This window comes from Pan paniscus, chromosome 13 (genome assembly GCF_029289425.2).
Source record: "Pan paniscus chromosome 13, NHGRI_mPanPan1-v2.0_pri, whole genome shotgun sequence".
Taxonomy (NCBI): Eukaryota; Metazoa; Chordata; class Mammalia; order Primates; family Hominidae; genus Pan; species Pan paniscus.
Window position 1 is genome coordinate 90,159,690 of NC_073262.2, and position 21,096 is coordinate 90,180,785.

At 35.8% G+C, this 21,096-nt stretch overlaps 1 protein-coding gene across 2 annotated transcripts in view; it reads right to left on the reverse strand.

The window, feature by feature from the left end:
* TFPI (tissue factor pathway inhibitor) overlaps positions 1-21,096 on the reverse strand; it is a 90,304-nt gene that overhangs the window by 30,012 nt on the left and 39,196 nt on the right. For both annotated transcript variants that reach the window (XM_003823514.5, XM_024927920.4), the window contains 2 exons: positions 9,380-9,502; positions 2,634-2,831 (listed from right to left, as the gene is read on the reverse strand). In XM_003823514.5, coding sequence (XP_003823562.1) covers positions 2,634-2,831; positions 9,380-9,500 — 319 coding nt within the window. In that variant the 5' untranslated portion in view covers positions 9,501-9,502. The remainder of the gene's footprint in view (positions 1-2,633; positions 2,832-9,379; positions 9,503-21,096) is intronic.

The following is a 21,096-nucleotide window of genomic DNA, read 5'->3' on the forward strand; positions in this document are numbered from 1 at the left end:
TACAAGATGATATTTGGGTAGGGACACAGAGTGAAACCATATAACACACATTGTTAGAAAAACCACAACCACTTCTGCTTTCTAATCTCTAATAGCCATCTCCTCTTTTCAGAGAGACCACCATGCTGTACTTGGGTTTCTTTCATATAATGGTGGTTCTGAATGCCTTCACACAGGAAGCAGGGGAGATTGCAGGGCTCATCTTATGTATTTACCTTCTCCCAGAGGTCACAATCCTGCACTGCCTTTTGTTCAATGCTTGCAAACAGTAGTTTTTTACATTTTGTCCAGTTTTATAGTTCTTTATGTTGGGGAGAGAAAGTCTTGTTTGCAAGCTTATCCATCATGGCTGCCGATTAAATTCTCTCCTTAGGTGCGTTTTTAAAAGTCTAGCCATATTTTTTCCATATACCAGTTATATCCTTATCAGTAGTCTGCTGTATAAAACACTCAGACATTCATACAATAATTGCAAGTGACTTTTCTTTTTTTTCATGGAGTCTTCCTCTGTTGCACAGCTAGAGTGCAGTGGTGCAATCTTGGCTCACTGCAACGTCTGGCTCCTGGTTTTAAGCAATTCTCCTGTCTCAGCCTCCTGAGTAGCTGGGACTACAGGCACATGCCACCATACCCAGCTAATTTTTGTATTTTTAGTAGGGACGGAGTTTCACCATATTGGTGAGGCTGGTCTAAAACTCCTGACCTTAGGTGATCCACCCACCTCAGCCTCCCAAAGTGCCGGGATTACAGGTGTGAGCCACTGCACCCAGCCTCAAGTGAATTTTGATAGATAATGAGGAGATGGGGGTAAGAGAGTTACATTTACATGCTAGCCAGAAATGATATTTTAAATGATGATAAGCAAGGCTATCACTGATGAGCAAAATGATTACATTTCCCTAACCTTTAAAGAAAAGAGTAAGTTTTGCACAATGATAAACCATAAGACTTGAACTATACACATATATAAAAAGAACAGGTATATATTTCAGGAAAGAGGCCAGTTGATGAAAATAAATAGCCTGCTAAATGAAAGAGTGGGGATTACAAAGAATGAGGCAACCAGGCTTCTAGCCAAGGTACTGACAACTAAGAATGATTTTCAACTCAACACAAAAGGATACTTGGCCCAATATGTATGGAAGAAAATGGGGTATAGAAATCTGTGATGAATGGGAAAAGACCAAGCAATCACAAAAACCAAAAGCACCACTGAGGACCACTGAGCTGCCTAAACTGTGTTAGTAACATTCCTAGGGCATCTATGGAGAGGAAACAGAGAAATCAGTGCTGTGAGGTTAAAGAAATATATTCGTGTCTATTCTCTTCTTTCAGCTCGGGAGCATACAACTAAACATCTTACAGAGTCACAGAGGAGAGAAGTTCGCTCTTTTCACCACATGGAAGTTTTCCCACAGGCCAAGAGCACCATGATGCCAAGGCTGTTTAGTAAAAGCTATTTAGAAAGCAGTAACAGAGTGAGAATGCAGAGCTGCCTGATTTGCAAAAAACAAGACATCTAGTGTTACTAACCAGAGATATCATTTCTGTATCACCTCAATTGTATCCAACCAGCTCTACGAACATGCTATGGTAGAATATTGGTCTAGAAACTAGGGAAATAAAAGCAACTCAACTTATTCTATCCCTTGAGTAACTTACAATTTGGAAGAATAGCCTGACATTAAAAAAAAAAAACATTCAAAATTTTGGTCAGTAATTATTTGTAATTTATCTTAGTGAGAAGATATAAAATCCCATACAATAAGGTAATTAGCAAAATTTGCAAAAATGTTAAATTTTAGTAGGATTAATGCAGAATAAAAGTTTAATATAATATGACATACTTTTGAAATTTATAACTTAGTAATATTAATATAAAACATTGGGTTTAGTAAAGTCCACAAGGGTCATCAGGGATGATTTTTCTTTTCTATGGTATTCTATTTTTATTTCCTGTAGTATTTTAAGGTTCCAATAATAAAAAAAATCTTAAATTTCATATATAGTTCTACTATTTTATGCAGCTTAGAATTTTGTAATTAAGAGCCATAGAGCTTCAATTTCCAGATTCATGATCTTGAGAGAGGATAGTGATGAGACCATTGTGTTGACAAAGGAAAGACTAAGTCAATGTGACTAACAGTTTTTCTTCTGCCAACTGAGATTACAAGTCTGGGAGGCCGAATTACACCTACTTTATTTTAAAAATACTTCACAATTCTGTGAACGTGAGTTGAGGTTTTTTTCTTCTGTCTTTATTATGGATAAGAGTATAAGACAATAAATGGGGCCTCATATTTTATAATTCACTGATATGAAAAAAATGAAAAATGATAGTTGAACATGCAAGTTGACCGTACCTAAAATTTGATAATTTGCTTTAAAATGTCTCTCGGGCATATAGAGAGTTTCTGGTACCTATAAATGTGGGTATTTCATGGTACAATTCAGAATTATCATTTTCCTTAAATGTTTTTAGGATTCCCTGAAAGTCTAAAAATGTGGAAATAAAAGATTCCTTGGAAATATTAAAACAGCATGAAATTACTTTTCTCCCTAAATTATCAAATCCATAATTAGACTCAATAGCCCTAAAGGGTCTTGAGTAATAAGGGTTCCCAGAAACCTACCTCTTGTACACATTTTTTTGCACTCTTCCAGACTTTCAAATCGATTCTGATTTCCTTCACATCCCCCATATATAAATTCTTCGCACTGTCGAGTGAAAATATTGAAGAAAAATCTTTTCATGATTGCTTTACATGGGCCATCATCCGCCTTGAATGCACAAAATGAATGCATAAGTTTCAGTGGTGGCAACTCCGTATCTATAAGGTAAAAATAAAAGATATAACATGTAATCTCCATCAACACTGTAATAATGTTCTTTATTTCCTTTTTAATATGTCCTGATTTTAAGGAAAAGTGCAATAAAACATACTAAGAAACTATAAAAAGTTATTCAGTTATCAAAATGGTAGATAAAGTTAATAAATTCACCAAATGAGACACAAGTTCTAGACTCTTGTTAGAGAGGTATTGCTTAAATCGTACCAACCGAACTGGGAGGGAATTGAGTAGTAGTTGTAAGGCAACTTCATTCAAGTGGATGTGTCCACAATAGACCTCTTTTAACTCAGCTAATGGACAGTTCTTTGAATTTCTCTCCCTAACCCACACTTGTGTCACTTTTTACACATAAAACAACCCTTTAAAAGCAACAGCATATTCACGTTCACATATATATATATACACACACATATGTATATAACACTATATTAAACCATTTTCCCTAATTATAAAAATTTATGTGTTTGATGTTATGAAAAATATACTTCATGGTGCTTTTTATTTTAACTTACCATACCATGCTTGGGTTTTAATAATGTTGAAATAATGTAAATAATGCTTTCTATGTTTTAAATAGAATGAGGCAATTCTTTTGACTTCACGTTATATATTTTTTCTTTAAATATTTAACTCCTAATTTTCATAACAGAATTTTCTATCCTGGGAATGGACATAGACATATAGGGAACTCAACTAGATTTTTTAAACATTTTATTTTTTTCAAGTCCAATAAAATTAATAGAAGCCTAATGTTAAGTAAAGTCTATTTGTTTACCAGTAAAGATAGACACTGAAAATTGTGAGTGGTGCAACCAAAAGAATAATGACAAAAATGCCATATAATACTTCTTGAATATTTTCTGCATATTGAGTCTATGTATTTTCTATGTCTTTGGCAATTGTTTTATTAATCTCTTATGGGGAATATTGAAACCTATAAATGACCTAAACCAATTTTGCCTCTAGAGGGCAGCAATATTATATTGAATTAAACAGATGAGTATAAATATCTTGAACAAAAGTGTTTTTATGCATTCTAAAATAGTTTACTTTGAACAACAACCAAAAAATGAATGAGACTTTAATATTTTCACATAAAATATTTTTAAAGCATAAAATACAGGATAAGTTTTTGGAGTATAATTGTCTCAAAAGAAATCAGTTTTAAATTTCCTGTAATTTCAAAATGTGAATTTTTTGAAACAGAAAATATGTGTGTAATAAAAGTTAAATTAGATAATTTTATTAATTGCATTCCACCCATAATATATTATTATTCTAATCAATTTTGAATTAATAGCAAGTATTAGTCTTATTTTAGTAATGTTAAAACTTTTTGTAACAAAATGATTGAAATGATATTGTTAATTTTTTATATGAGTCATAAAATTGTAAGTAGCCATTACAATCTTGAAAGGATTAAAAATACAGCTTTCTATACATAAGTTGGCATTTTCATGCTGTTTGATTCATGTGACACTAATTATTTTTGAAAACGTAAATTTTATCTCAACTACTAACACTGCTTTCAATTTTTAAAAATACTAGTTAAATTTACATAATACCATCTCATTATTTTGATCTATTTGATAAGTTAATTGATTATTTTTTTCAATTGAAATAAATTGAGCTTACAGAACTGATAGAAGAGTATGTTTTTCAGGTCCAGAATTTGTTAACTTAGAATAACATATGACAGAGAATTATTATGATACAGGGATAGTTTCAGCACCAAACACAATTGTCATAAAATAGCTAATTAGCAAGTAAGAATGTTGATCAAATCTTTAACTAAAGTTGAGTTTTATGCACATATGCATTTGTGTGTCTTCAAATTTTTCTGGAGTTATATTCAATTGACAAAATATAATGTTTGTGTTTACCAACATGATTTTTAAAATAATTTTAAACCAATAACAGTGTTACTAAATCCAATAAATATCTATAGTCTATATACAAATAATTGTATCAAAGTGAGTTAAGAAATATTGGTGAACATTGACAAGTTTAAATGTCATTTCTTTTTTTTTTCAAATCCTTTATCTAACATTTCATGTTGATGAACATATCTAAAATATGATAATTTGCTTTAGAAGGTCTCAGGCATATAGAGAGTTTCTGGTACCTATAAATATGAGTACTTCATGGTAAAATTTTCCATTTTTCTTAAATTAGATACACAAGTACTTTTTAATAGAAATTCATAACATAAATATAATTGAGGATTGCTAAAAATACTTTCTAAAAATCGAAAAATGTATGAACCAAAATGACTTGTTAAAACACATTTTCTCTATCACTGAAGTTATAATTGTCAGTTTTAAAAATCATTGAATGTTTTTTTTCTGAGTGGCACATTTATGAATAATTGTAAATGCTGTTTATATTTTTTTGTCTTTACTTAAGGATTTTAGAATGCCAAGCTGACATTTTGAGTTGTTATGAGAAACCAGAAAATTTGGTGTGAAGACCCTAAGTGGTGCGTCTGACTTACAGCAGGCCCACAGTAAGTATCATCAAATTACATATCGTGAGTTTCTGAACTCTAGACGTGTTTGTTTTGAAACCAATAAAAATGTGACCTATCAGTTCCTTAAATATGGGACCCCAGAATTCACATAACAAAGCAGGAATAAAAATATTCTGGCATTTTTAATTTTACAGCTATATACCATTATCTCAAATTGCTGTAGAAATTCTCATATAATGTGATGTTATTCATTCCCAAGTTAACATTACTTTAGAACTTTAGAGACAAGTTATTGAGGTAGTGTTTCAGATAGAAAACTTGAATAAACATCTGTATCTGCAGAACACAAGGAACTTTACCTAATACCTGCATTGCCATGTATATTCAGAAAAATCATTTTTTATAAATCAATAATTTTATCAGATACTAATTGATGATTTCTCTACTTTTTATTCTTAATATATTTGATAGTGTTTATTATCAAGCTAAATCTTTTTTCCATTTTCTGCATTAAAGATATAATCACCTCTAGTTCAATCTGCTATTGAGTAATTTTGCCAGCAGGTGGTGGCAGTGCACCACAAAGGCAAAAGCCGATAAACTAGCTGTAGTAGTCGTACCTAGCAACAATAGCTAATGTTGCTCACTGAGTAATTACAATACCCTTGACATTTTTGTAATTGTACTCTTTAATGATCATAATCACCTACTGAGTTAGGCATTATTATCTTCATTTTATAAATTATAAAATAGCATTGCAGAAATTAAGTAGATAACTTAAATTCATACCATAAATGATGGGTTTAAAATTGATCCTCATATGGTTTTACAACAGCTATCTCACACATTCTTAATAACTACATGATATTGTCACAGATATGTGACTGAGATTCCTAAAGTAGCATTTGGATCAAACATACGGTTTTAATTATATAATTTCCACTCAATCAACAACATTTTTTTTCAAACATTCACCTTTATGAAACTAAAAATGGTTTCAATAATGGAAGTAGGTGATAATTTTATAGAAATTTTCTAGGAGAAACACTATTAACTTTTATGAATTATATTTTGTTATTAGGTGATTATTTGTCTTTATTCACACTTTAATGTATTTCTTATAGAAATCCTGTATTAGAATATTCTTTGTGCAGTGATCTTGCAGCCCACACCTAAGCACAGCATCCCTAGACTCAAGCAATGGCCAGGTGTGCTGTGTGACCCACAGTGCCATGCCACTTCACCCAAAAGGGATGGAAATCTGCCTCGGTTTTCATTTCTTATTTTGAATAAACCCTTTTGAACGTTAATAATTGGGTATTGACCATGCGTCAAGCACTGTGCTGTCACTACAGATATGACAGTAAATTAGATGACAGCAACCCCTCGTTCATGGAGCATATAGACACTAAGGACTTACATAAACATTCAGAAAGTCCTGGGTGCTGTGCGAGTGAACAGTAGGATACCTAAATTAGCCTGAAGGGGTCAGCGATAACTTTCCTGAGACTTGAAATTGAGACTTGAAGGAAATGTTTACAGAGGTAATAATTATCTGCCAGCAGCCATGAGAAAGCAAAACACATAGAGGGCAATCTAAAAGGAATTTAATCTGATCCAGTCATATAAATAGAATTATGGTTTATATTGAATCATTTGCCTTTGATGTCATGAATTTTATGTCTCATAGTCTAAAGGTTACAATCCTGCCTTCCCCTCCCCTCCCCCCACCCCATGTCCTGGGATGTTGGATAGAAGCTTACTATAATATTTGCTGCCTGAAAATATGTCATGCCCTTGACTGTAAGAATACTCATCCTCTTGGAACTTATTTGTGAATCTAGGGCTTTCAGGTAACTTACCATCTAAGAATCCACATGCTGCTAGACTCTAATTAAGGGATTTTATTTTATTTTATTTTATTTTCTGGCAGGGAAGAACAAACACATGTACCTTTTGCCTTCTCTGTGTCAGAAAATGTGCCAGATGCTTTTCCACTTTTTATATAAAAATCATAGGAAATTAGTTATTTACGTTATTCATTTACAGTTTAGGACACTGGTAGTCAGAAAGTTTAAATAACTTATTCAGTCTCACAAAGGTACTAGGTGGCAAACTACACCTGCAAACTCACGTCTGTCTGATTCTAAATCCTACAAAAGATACTTGCCTTTCACTAAATGTTCACTCTTAATTTTCTGTCTCCTAGCCCAATGGAATTGTTTTAAAAAGCTTATCACTACTCTTTTTGTTATCATTTTTGCCTTATCTAGACGTTAATTCTAGATTATCCTCCCTGCTGATTTGACTGTTAAAAAATCATCTACTATTTGCTTGTGAGAGAAGCAATAAAATTTGATGTATTTTTCTATTAATAAGAGTACCTTATTTCAATTAAATAATATACTTCTGTAAAATGATGTTATGATCTTAGCATCATGTGATAAATTGTATCTCCAAAATAGAATTTTTTCAGATGTGAGATAAGGTTATTATAAAAATTAATTTTAAACAAAAACAAAATAAAACTAGATAAAACTGCAACTAGTTGGTGAAGAGGTCTTTAAGTCTAGCTTAAATATCAAAATTCTTTGTTACCACCTAGGTTTGGAAGCTACCTTATAGTAATTTTAAATTCTGGCTTAATTACTGATGACTTAATTCTGGATTATTGATTGACAGTGGCAGCAGCCACAATTTCAGGAACTTCCTGGTTAACCAATATTCATTTTCTCAGTCCAGTTGAGGAAAATTGGACTGGGACAAATACAGGGAACACTTGGATCTATTTGCTTCTCACTTCCCACAAGTGAGATTGCCTGTTTTTTCCCTGTTAAGACTTATTTTATCCTCCATCTTCCTTGTTTCTGTAACCTCCAGAATGTTAGAATTTTAACCCACCACCTTTTGAGAAAAAAGCCGAATGAGGGATTGAAACTCATAATGTTCAAATTCCTATTTTCAAAAAGGTACATTAGGGTTTTTACTAAATAATGCTTCATCTCTAGGAAATTTTTATAACATGACTTCCCCTTGTGGAGCCCTCAGAGAGCCAAGCTTGATTGAATCTCCTTCCTCTTCCCATCAACAGCAGCACTCTCCATGCTTCTGTCACTTTGTTTACTACTTTATACGGAAATAAACTGTCCACCCTTCACACTCCCCTAGGAAACGGTGAGATTCTTGAGCACCTCATCTCAGCCATACCTGTTTCTCTAGCACCTTCCACAGATTCAGGCCCAGAAGATGTATTTATTCAAACTTTATTAAAGTACACTGAACACAGTCATTTTAAAAAGCTATTAAAGCTATCAAATAAGAATGCATTTATGGAAATCTTTTTTACATCTTAAAACACTATACAAAAATAAGCTATCATTTTGTTAATATTCTCTCATTAATACCAATGCTTGAGATTTCTGTCAACAATTTACTAATTTGCCACAAAATGTTACTTTAAGAAAGGTATATATCCACAATAACCATCACCATACAGTTTCTCCTTGCTCTATTTTTTATTGTTAATAGTCTCATTTTTAGACACAGAGTTTTATGTGATTAGATCTAACTTATATTACTAGATCCTTTGGTGTCCTGGTTGACTAGATTTTTATATTAGTCTCAACTGGGAAGTTTTGATTTTGGAAATATGGGGAAGAAAGAGAGAATAGCTGAAACCTCAGATGTCTGAAGTTCCCTTTCCTCCTCACACTTTTCCTAGCCAAAGGGTAGCATCAAATGTCATAGGGAGTTGTTTTTACAACATTTTGCTCCTTGCAATAGCCCAGAGCTACTCCAGTGTTTAATATTGTATGCTGAAAAAAAGAGAGAAGTGTTTCAGCTAAAGTTACTTGGTTTCAGACTGTTTAAAACACACATGTGTGTGTATACACACACACACGCACACACACACATTAGGTATAATAAATTTCCAAAGAAAAATATCACTTCAATAACAACTAATTTCCCTCCACAATGGAAAAATATGGTAGATTTTTTAGATTAAAATTGAGAGCTTTAACTAGCTTAAAAAGATAATTGCTTCTAATATTTTACCTGTGATAATTGTGTGTTCTTCATCTTCCTCAGAATCAGCATTAAGAGGGGCAGGGGCAAGATTAAGCAGCAGGCATACAGAAGCCCAAAGTGCATGTACTTTCTTCATTGTGTAAATCATCTCTGAAATACAGACCATACATATCTAATAAATAAAGTGTTAATATGCTCTCATTTACAGACTAGTAAACATCATATGTGTACCTCATATGCAAATTTCTATGCCATTTTATGTGTATACACATACATTTCTCTGTGCATACTCAATGAGTCATACTTAAAATGTATATGTAGTATTCAGAATTATGGGCAAACACATTCAGTGCATATATTTATTAATATTCAAGCAAACAGGTCATATTTCAACTTTGAAAATATAAATAAAAAGGACAGTAATTGAGAGACATGGGTAAACGCTGATCAATATGGCGAAGTATGTATTAAAGTCCATTTCCATGTGCAATTTTACTTTCCACATCTTTCGCACAGCTATTCTTTCTCAGTCAGAACCAATAATTATTTAGGCATTTTTCTATTATTTCTTTAATGCAACTTTTAATTCCTGATTTATCTTTCCCTCTGCTCTAGTTCTTCTTTTAAAAAGGAAACACATTTTCAGAATTTTCATCTTTGTTTCCTTTAAAAAATACATTATTTACATCAATTTCCTAACCAGGTTTTCTGTGATATAGCAGACAGCCAAAACAGAGGACAAAAGAAGTGTCTGACATTCGAGTTAGTCCTCTTTCCCAGTTCATTATTCCGCAGTTTAGGGAGTTATCTGATTCAAAAAGTTTCACAGAAAAGTGACTCTAAGTGATAAGCCATCACTCTTACACTCTAAAGGAATCAGATTTCAATGGGAGAGTGAGAATTTTCCTGTTTCAACGTTGTTTAAAGATCTATCGCCAAAAAAGAAAAAAAAAAAAAAGAAAAGAAAGAAAGAAGTAAGTCACCTTTATTTTTTTAAAGACGACTTCTTCTTTGGATTTAAAGGTGGAAGGAAAACTGTAATGATCATGCAACACAGAAAAATAAAAGAAGAGAACACTTGCTTCCTTCCTGTTCTCAGCCACCAGTGCCCTTCCAGTCAGGAAGGAAAGCGAGATCTTATCAGCAAATATTCACAAATGCAGGGACAGATACTCCATCAAAAACAATCTAGAGAATTATCTGGTTTTGTCTGTAGCAGATCACAGCTGCAATATACACCATTGTGGGTAGCCATATAATAATGAAGTAATAAATGTTATTATGCTTTAAGTTTCATTAAAATCACTAGCGAGATACATAACCTTTTTTTCTCACAACACTTTGCAAGTGTTAACATACATTTGATTTTTAGTCAGTAGAGATCTCATATATCTTGTAAATCATACCATAAACCATTTGAATTCACAAATATATATATATATTTATATAGATACATGATTTTGAAGAATCTTTAAACTAAACTTCTAATCCTTATCGCATTTTTGAACACATGTTTTTCAGAGATTCATTTATTTCCATTTGATTCTTTGAAATATACTATCCTACTATACTTTGAGTATAAAATACAGAGTGTACTCTGCATCACACAGTTCAGGAAGCAGGCTGAGGTTGAGGGCCTGCTGAAGCCCTTGAGAGAGAGGGCTCTAAATTCAGCAAGTTCCTGTCTTAAAAAATGGCAGCCTAGGGTATTGCCTAAACTTAGTACTTTAGACTTTCGTTGGGTGCTAGGATTAGAAACCAGCTCTGACAAATTTGGATCATCAGTTTATTTATTCTAGAATATGTGGAACAATCTGAGATGACAAGGGCAGGCTTGCATTTGTTCTCAGAAACAGCTAGAGCTGGTGAGCTGAGCACCACCAGGTATCTCTCATTGTGGCTACACTCCTTAGACAGCTTTATTTTCTCTCAGTGTGACCCAATCTTCTCTGCATAGCATGATGCATGAACAATGAACTGTCCTGGGTTTTAAACCTTAAGAGTTTTTCAATCAAAATAGTGTGACTACTTCTCTTTATGGTCCAGGCTTAAATAGCTTGAGACTAGCTCTGATAGTTTTAGCATGAAACAAGGGACACCTTTTGGACCAATCCATTTGAGTTGGGAATTGTAGGAGACCATCATAGATTTGGTGGACCCAAAACCAGTCTGGGGTCAGGAATAAGAAAATGTAATAGCATGGCAAATATTAATGGAACCATATGGTTTGGGTGGTGGAAACAGACAAGTGTAACTCCCAGAAGGAGGAAATTGTTGCTTTCAGAAGGGAAGGGTGTTAGACAGATAAATGACTATATGACTATATACCACAGCAAGCCATAGCTAAATAGTAGCGTATGTAATTTTTTTTTTTTTAAAAGAAAAGCAAAAGGCAAATAAAGTACATGAATTGCAGGAGGAATCAAATATCTAAATTTTTACTGAAAAATGCTGTCTGGTTCTGGGTGATAACAGATTTAATGTAGGTATGAATGCATGCACCAACTTCTATATACCATGCAAAATCTTTTTCCTTTTGGAAAAATCCAACTTTCTTAAAATTAGAAAACAGAGGTTTATAAAACACCATTTGCGGATCTCCTCCCCCCATAGATCAGCAGAGAATTTGCTGTAAACATCTGCTTGATAAGCCCATAATCCTGGCTTTCTAATAGAAACATCTTCTTTTTTAAAAATTGACCCTATTATTTAAAATAGTTTTAGATTTAAAAAAAAATACAGAAGAATGTACAGAGACTTCTCATACACCTCACACCCAGTTTCCCTATTAACATGTTACGTTACTATGGTGCACTTATCATTAATATACCAAAATTGATACGTTGTTACTAACTAAAGTCCATATGTTAATCAAATATCCTTATCTTTTCCCCAGCATGTTTCTGTTCTAGCAACCCATCCAGAATACCAAATTGCTCTAGTTGTCATCTCTCCTTAAGTTCCCTTGGCTGTGACAGTTTCTCAGATTTTTCTTATTTTTGATGATCTTGACAGTTTTGAATAATACTGGTCAGGTATTTTGCAGGGTATCCCCTGAGCAGAATGTATCTGATGTTGTTACTCATAATTAGACCAGGGTTATGGGGTTTGGGAAAGAAGATAACAGAGTTAAAGTGCCATTTTTGTCACATTATGACAAGGATACATACTACCAACATAATTTATGACTGCTGATATTGATCTTAAACACCTGACTGGGGTGATGATTGTTAGATTTCTCCACTATGAAGTTACTTTCTACCCCTACCTTTCCATACTGTTTATTTATTTTTTTTTTAATACTTTAAGTTCTGGGATATATGTGCAGAACATGCAGGTTTGTTACATAGGTATACACATGGCATGTTGGTTTGCTGCACCCATCAACCCATCATCTACATTAGGAAATTCTCCTAATGCTATCCCTCCCCTAGCCTCCCACCCCCTGACAGACCCCAGTATGTGATGTTCCCTTCCCTGTGTCCATGTGTTATCATTGCTCAACTTCCACTTATGAGTGAGAACATGTGGTGTTTGGTTTTCTGTTCCTGTGTTAGTTTGCTGAGAATGATGGTTTCTAGCTTCATCCATGTCTCTGCAAAGGACATGAACACATCCTTTTTTATGTCTGCATAGTATTCCATGGTGTATATGTGCCACATTTTCTTTATACAGTCTATCATTGATAGGCATTTGGGTGGGTTCCAAGTCTTTTCTATTGTGAATAGTGCTGCGACAAACATATGTGTGAAAGCACCTTTATAGTAGAATGATTTATACTGGGTCAAATGGTATTTCTGGTTCTAGATCCTTGAGGAATTGCCACACCACCTTCCACAATGGTTGAACTAATTTACACTCCCAACAATAGTATAAAAGAGTTTTTATTTCTCCAGCATCTGTTATTTCCTGACTTTTTAATGATCACCATTCTAACTGACCAGTGATGATGGGCTTTTTTTCATATGTTTGTTGGCTGAGTAAATGTCTTCTTTTGAGAAGTGCCTGTTAATATCCTTCGTCCACTTTTTGATGGGATTGTTTTTTTCTTGTAAATTTGTTTAAGTTCTTTGTAGATCCTAGATATTAGCCTTCTGTCAGATGGATATATTGCAAAAATTTTCTCCCATTCTGTAGGTTGCCTGTTCACTCTGATGATTGTTTCTTTTGCTTTGCAGAAACTCTTTAGTTTAATTAGATCCCATTTGTCAATTTTGGCTTTTGTTGCCATTGCTTTTGGTGTTTTAGTCATGAAGTCTTTGCCCATACCTATGTCCTGAATGGTATTGCCTGGGTTTTCTTCTAGGGTTTTTATGGTTTTAGGTCTTACGTTTAAGTCTTTAATCCATCTTGAGTTAATTTTTGCATAAGGTGTAAAGAAGAGGTCCAGTTTCTGTTTTCTGCGTATGGCTAGTCAGTTTTCCCAACATGATTTATTAAATAGGAAATCCTTTCCCCATTGCTTATATTTGTCAGGTTTGTCAAAGATCAGATGATTTTAGATGTGTGCTGTTATTTCTGAGGCCTCTGTTCTGTTCCATTGGTCTATATATCTGTTTTGCTACCTGTACCATGCTGTTTTGGTTACTGTAGCCTCGTAGTATAGTTTGAAGTCAGGTAGCATGATGCCTCCAGCTTTGCTCTTTTTGCTTAGGATTGCCTTGGCTATATGGGCTGTTTTTTGGTTCCATGTGAAGTTTAAAGTAGTTTGTTTTTTCTAATTTTGTGAAGAAAGTCAATGGTAGCTTAATTGGGATAGCATTGAATCTATAAATTGGGCAGTATGGCCATTTCTCAATATTGATTCTTCCTATCCATGAGCATGAAATGTTTTTCCATTTGTTTGTGTCCTCTTTTATTTCCTTGAGCAGTTGTTTGTAGATCTCCTTGAAGAGGTCCCTCACATCCCTTGTGAGTTTTATTCCTAGGTATTTTATTCTCTTTGTCGCAATTGTGAATGGGAGTTCACTCATGATTTTGCTCTCTGTCTGTTATTGGTGTGTAGGAATGCTTGTGATTTTTGTATCCTGAGACTTTGCTGAAGTTGCTTATCAGCTTAAGGAGATTTGGGGCTGAGAAGATTGGTTTTTTAAATATAAAATCATGTCATCTGCAAACAGAGACAATTTGACTTCCTCTCTTCCTATTTGAATAAACTTTATTTCTTTCTATCGCCTGAGTGCCCCGGCCAGAACTTCCAATACTATATTGAGTAAGAGTGGTGAGAGAGGGCATCTTTGTCTTGTACTGGCTTTCAAAGGAAATGCTTCCAGGCTTTTCCCATTCCGTATGATATTGGCTGTGAGTTTGTCATAAATAGTTATTATTATTTTGAGATACGTTCCATCAATACCTAGTTTATTGATAATTTTTAGCATGAAGAGGTGTTGAATTTTATCGAGGGACTTTTCTGCATCTATCGAGATACTCAAGAGGTTTTTGTCGTTGGTTCTGTTTATGTGATAGATTAAGTTTACTGATTTGTGTATGTTGAACCAGGGTTGCATCCCAGGGATGAAGCCGACTTGATCGTGGTGGATAAGCTTTTTGAGGTACTGCTGGATTTGGTTTGCCAGTATTTTCTTGAGGATTTTCACATTAATGTTCATCAGGGATATTGGCCTGAAATGTTCTTTTTTTTTGTTGTGTGTCTGCCAGGTTTTGGTATCAGGATGATGCTGGCCTCATAAAATGAGTTAGGGAGGTGTCCCTCTTTTTCTGTTGTTTGGAATAGTTTCAGAAGGAATGGTACCATCTCCTCTTCATACCTCTGGTAGAATTCGGCTGTGAATCTGTCTGATCCTGGGCTTTTTTTGGTTGCTAGGCTATTAGTTACTGCCTCAATTTCAGAACTTGTTATTGGTCTATTCAGGGATTCAACTTCTTCCTGGTTTAGACTTGGGAGGGTGTATGTGTCCAGGAACTTATCCATTTCTTCTAAATTTTCTAGTTTATTTGTGTAGAGGTGTTATAGTATTCTCTGATGGTAGTCTATTTCTGTGGGATCAGTGGTGATATCCCCTTTATCATTTTTTATTGTGTCTATTTGCTTCTTCTCTTTTTTCTTCTTCATTAGTCTGGCTAGCAATCTATCTATTTGCTGATCTTTTCAAATAACCAGCTCCTGTATTCATTGATTTTTGAAAGGTTTTTCCTGTCTCTATCTCCTTCAGTTCTGCTTTGATCTTAGTTGTCAGATATAAAAAGAGATCCTCTTTAAAAGTTTGGCTTGTTTAGCGTCCTTGCTCTTTGCTCCCTACTCCCAAAGCCAAACTACATTCCTTATCCTTTATGCCTCCCTGTTTTAGTTTCAGTAAACAACTTTCCTATCATTCCTTATCTACAGAGCCCACATCTGCTAATCAATCTGTAAATCACCCCTCCCATTGTCCACCAGTGTAATCACACCGCTGCCCCTTTTTTTTTAGCCAATCAAGTTCAGTGTCGATTTGTACAGTCCAACTCCAGCTAACAGAGACTAGACACATGTCAGAGATGATAAATTCATCTTCAAAAAGTTTTAGTTCTGTGTTCTTCCTGTTCTTTGTTTCTCCAGTTTCTATAGTTAACTGTGCTATAAACAACCCTTCCCACCAGTCCTAATCTATAACTTACATCTGTTCTGTTCCCTTAGTTACGCACTCTACAACTATTCTTCCTGCTGAAACTACTTGTCCTACCACTGTAACCCACATCCTTGCTCTATTCAGATTAGCCAATCAAAATTAGCTTCGATTATACAGTCCAACTCAGTCAGTAAAAAAAAGACACAACAGTAAAAGCCCCTTGTGTTAAAAATAAAAACCCCTGCCCACCCCTCTTGGTGTGCTTTCAAAATGACAAGTGCGAATAACACCCTTCTACTAAGAGAGGAGACCACCCCTCATATTGTCTTATGCCCAACTTCTGCCTCCGAAGAAAGAAGAAGTAAAAACTAAAAGGCGAAATGAAATCCACAGGCAGGCAGCCCGGCGCTGCGCCCTGGGCCTGGTAGTTAAAGATCGACCCCTGACCTAACCGGTTATGTCATCTATAGATTCCAGACATTGAATGGAAAAGCACTGTGACAATCTCTGTCCTGTTCTGTTCCATTCTGATTACTGGTGCTTGCAGCCCCCAGTCATGTACCCCCTGCTTGCTCAATCAATCACGACCCTCTCACACAGACCCCCTTAGAGTTGTAGGCCCTTAAAAGGGACAGGAATTGCTCACTTGAGGAGCTCGGCTTTTGAGATGCAAGTCTGCCGAAATTTCCAGCTGAATAAAGCTCCTCACTTCTTTAACCCGGTGTCTGAGGAGTTTTGTCTATGGCTTGTTCTGCTACATTTCTTGGTACCCTGACCAGGAAGCGAGGTGATTAACAGAGGCCAAGGCAGCCCCTTAGGCAGCTTAGGCCTGCCTTGTGGAGCATCCCTGTGGGGACTCCAGCCAGCTTGAGCGACGCAGATCCTGAGAGCGCTCCTGGGTAGGCATTTGCCCCAGTGGAATGCCTCGTCAGAGCAGTGCACGGCAGGCCCCCGCAGAGGGTCAACGCAGTGGCTGAACACCGGGAAAGAACTGGCACTTGCAGTCTGGACATCTGAAACTTGGTAAGACTGGTCTTTGGAACTTGACCACTCCATTTGAGTGGAAGCGTGGCCTGATCACCCACGGCGTGTCTGTACCAGCACTTTGGTTTTTGTTTTTGACTTGACTTGGATTGCTTGATACTTTGGTTTTGGTTTTGACCTGGCTTGGATTTCTTGATACTCTGATTTGGTTTTGACTCTGGTTTGGTGTAAACTGTGAAAGTGTCTGTGTGCCCTTTTTACCTGTTCTTTGTTTTGCGGTGTGCATGTGGTGTTTTGTCTCGAGGAAGCATGGGTCAGGCACAAAGTAAGCCCACCCCACCAGGAACTATGTTGAAAAATTTCAAGAAAGGATTTAAGGGAGATTATGGTGTTACTCTGACACCAGGAAAAGTTAGAACTTTATGTGAAATAGACTGGCCAGCATTAGAGGTGGATTTCCCATCAGAAGTAAGCCTTGACAGGTCCCTTGTTTCAAAGGTATGGCACAAGGTAACCTGTAAGCCAGGGCACGCAAACCAGTTCCTGTACATAGACACTTGGTTACAGCTGGTTTTAGATCCCCCTCACAGTGGTTGAGAGAACAGCAGCATAAGCAGCTGACAGAGGCAAGGAAAGACCAGCAGAGAGAGAGAGAGAGAGAGGAAAGAGACAGAGAGGGAAAGAGGCAAAGAGAGAGAGAAAGTGACAGGAAGAGACAGAAAAACAAAGAGGGAGTCAAGGAAAGAGAGAAAGAGAGAGATATACAAGTAGTTAAGAAAAAAAACAGTGTACCCTATTCCTTTAAAAGCCAAGGTAAATTTAAAACCTATAATTGATAATTAAAGGTATTATCCATAACCCTATAACACTCCAATACCACTTTCTTGTTGTCAGTGTAAACAAGGGAATACCCCAAAAGCATTGAGGCCGCTGATAACCCCTAGACTTCCTATCAAAAATCCTTGACCCAGTAAGCTGCGGATGGCCCAAATGCATTCAATCTGTAGCGGCAACTGCTTTGCTAACAGAAGAAAGTAGAAAAATAACGTTTAGGGGAAACCTCATTGTGAGCACACCTTACCAGTTCAGAAGTATCCTAAGTTAAAAAAAAAAAAAAAAAAAAGACAAAAAGGTAGCTTACTAACTTAAAAATCTTAAAGTATAAGGGTATTCTGTTAGAAAAAAAAGAAAAAAGATGATTTAACATTAACTACTGAAAATTCCCTTAACCCAGCAGGTTTCCTAACAGGGGATTTAAATCTTAATTACTATACAAAGGTTCGACCAGACCTAAGAGGAACTCCCTTCAGGACAGGATGATAGATGGTTCCTCATGGGTAATTGAAGGAAAAAAAAAAAAAGCCATCTATACCAATTCTAAGTTAATTTGAACTAAACAAGTTCTTATTAATAGCAAAGGATAACTGAAATCCCAAACTTACAAGGTTTTCAACAAAAGTAAAGTGTGCTAAAAGTTAACAGTGTAACATGTATTATAGTAACTTCTAATCTTGTGGCCTTAGACAGTCTAGTCCACAGACATAAAGGAAGTTCGCTTTGGAAAAGAATGGTTATCATCTTCAAAAAAAAGGGAAAAAAAGTTGGGGGGGGGGGGCCGCGAAATTTATGTAAAAAGAATGTTATATGGTAAATTCTTATCCTGAAATAAATTAACTGGTTGTTTAAAGAAAGAAATGTTTGTAATAAGTCAGAAAGTTAACGCATGTCAAAGAATTGTCTGTGAAAGTCATGAAAGAGAAAAAAAAGTTATAAAAAAGAATTTATGCAAGAAATGTTGTATAATTTAAAAGTAATTGGGCCTCCTGAATGTAAAACTATTGAAGAAACAGTTTATATGCAAGGTGTATAAGGAAAGTAAAATATACCTTTGGTAAAGGGATTATAAGGAGGCATAAGAATGTGGATTTTTACCTACATTAAAAGGTTAAAAAAAAGTTTTGTTTTGAAGGCTTAAGCAAGTTTTAAAACATTAATCATAAAGAAAATTCTGTGTGTAAACATATTAGCTAAAGTAAAAGAGGTATCATCCAGTTTTTCTGTGAACTAAACATTAAAATAAAAACACAACGGGTTTTTTCTTAAATCACTAACCTGCTCTTTAACAAAAACTATAAAAGGTTAAAAAGAGTCTATAAAAATCTTACCTTATGGTCCAACATTAAAAATTGAATAAATATGTCTACGAAGTTTTATTAAAACTAAGTTTAACATTAATAACACACTAATATAAAGGTGAAATTTAGCTTCTCTGGTATAAAAATCACACAAGAAGCATTGTCTAATTTCTTAAAAATTATATACACTTTCCTTTCCCTCAAAACTAAAAGTCTTTTAGCACACGTACCACCCCTAGAATTTCTGGTAAATCAGCTCCAGCCTAAAGATCACGTAAGAAGGAAAACTCGAGCCAGCCTGTGAAGGAGCTTACCTTGTGCTGCTAACCGCTGAGACTGCTGTTCGTACAATGGAAAGGGGATGGATTCATCACACCCAAGTCAAGAAAGCACCACCCCCTCCAGAGTCGTAGGCCATAGTCCCAGGGGAAAACCCTACCAAACTAAGCTAAGAAAAATTTAACTCTTTCATCTATTCTATTACTCTTTCTTCTTTCCTCACTCTATTGCTGACCATCTAGTTATTAACATAACCAAGTCAATTTTGCCTCAAACTATTGCATTTAATGCTTGCCTTGTTATACCCTGTGGGGACTTACCAAGTCAAAGACAGCCCTCTACTTCAGAAAAGTACCTCTCACCTTCCTGGCTCTCCTCAGACTGGGAATTAGTAAATTGGGACCATTTAATCCAGGGAGATTTCCATAAAGACCCCAGTGCCAACTAGGAGTCTTGCCCCTGGATGTAGAGCTTTTATGCCATAGTTGGTCCAACATTCTGTGGACCACTACAGAGCAAGGATGGACTTCCCCAACCGGTTTTTGTAATTTCCTAAAACCATACGTTCATTTTACTAGAGGATCATAGAAGTTAAAGACTTAATACAAACTTTGGCAATTAAGCAGGTTACCAAGATGCAAATGCCTGGTTGGAATGGATCAAATATTCCCTCCACATGTTAAACAAAAGCAATTGTTATGCTTGTGCACATGGCAGGCCAGAGGCTCAGATCGTCCCCTTTCCACTAAGGTGGTCCTCCAGTCAACCAGGCATGGGCTGCATGGTAGCTCTTTTCCAGGATTCTACAGCCTGGAGTATTAAATCATGCCAAGCTCTTTCTGCTATATCTGGAAGTCGAGCACCCTGCGGGTCAGCCCTCGAGGGCCATCCCGCTTCTGTTTTCCAACACTAGGTTCACTTCGTGTCTCTCATGACGGAGAAAACTTAGCATTCCTTGGAGACCTGAAGGGATGCAGTGAGCTTAAGAATTTTCAAGAGCTTATCAATCAGTCAGCCCTGGTTCATCCCCAAGCAGATGTGTGGTGGTATTGTGGTGGACCTTTACTGGGCACTCTGCCAAATAACTGGAGTGGCATTTGTGCTTTAGTCCAATTGGCTATCCCTTTCACCCTGGCATTTCATCAACCAGAGGGAGGAAAAATAAGACATTGTAAAGTGAGAGAAGCCCCTTTTGGGCCTTTCGACTCTCACATCTATTTAGATGCAATTGGAATCCAAAAGGGAATACCAGATCAATTTAAAGCCCAAAATCAAATAGCTGCAGGATTTGAGTCAATATTTTGGTGGGTGACAGTTAATAAAAACGTAGATTGGATAAACTACATCTATTACAACCAACAGCAACGAGCTTTTCATGAGTTAAAAGAAAAACTCATGTCGGCCCTAGCCCTGGGGCTACCTGACCAGACAAAACCTTTTACACTATATGTGTCAGACAGAGAAAAAGAAATGGCGGTTAGAGTTTTGACCCAGACCATTGGGCCCTGGCTGGGGCCAGTGGCCTACCTCTCTAAACAACTAGATGGCGTTTCTAAGAGTTGGCCCCCATGTTTGAGGGCTTTGGCAGTAACAGCCCTGCTAGCATAAGAAGTGGATAAGCTAACTCTTGGGCAAAACCTAAAGATAAAGGCCCCCCATACTGTGGTGACTTTAATAAATACCAAAGGACATCATTGGCTAAAGAATACTAGACTAACTAGATACCAAAGCTTGCTCTGTGAAAATCCCTGCATAACCATTGAAGTTTGCAACACCCTAA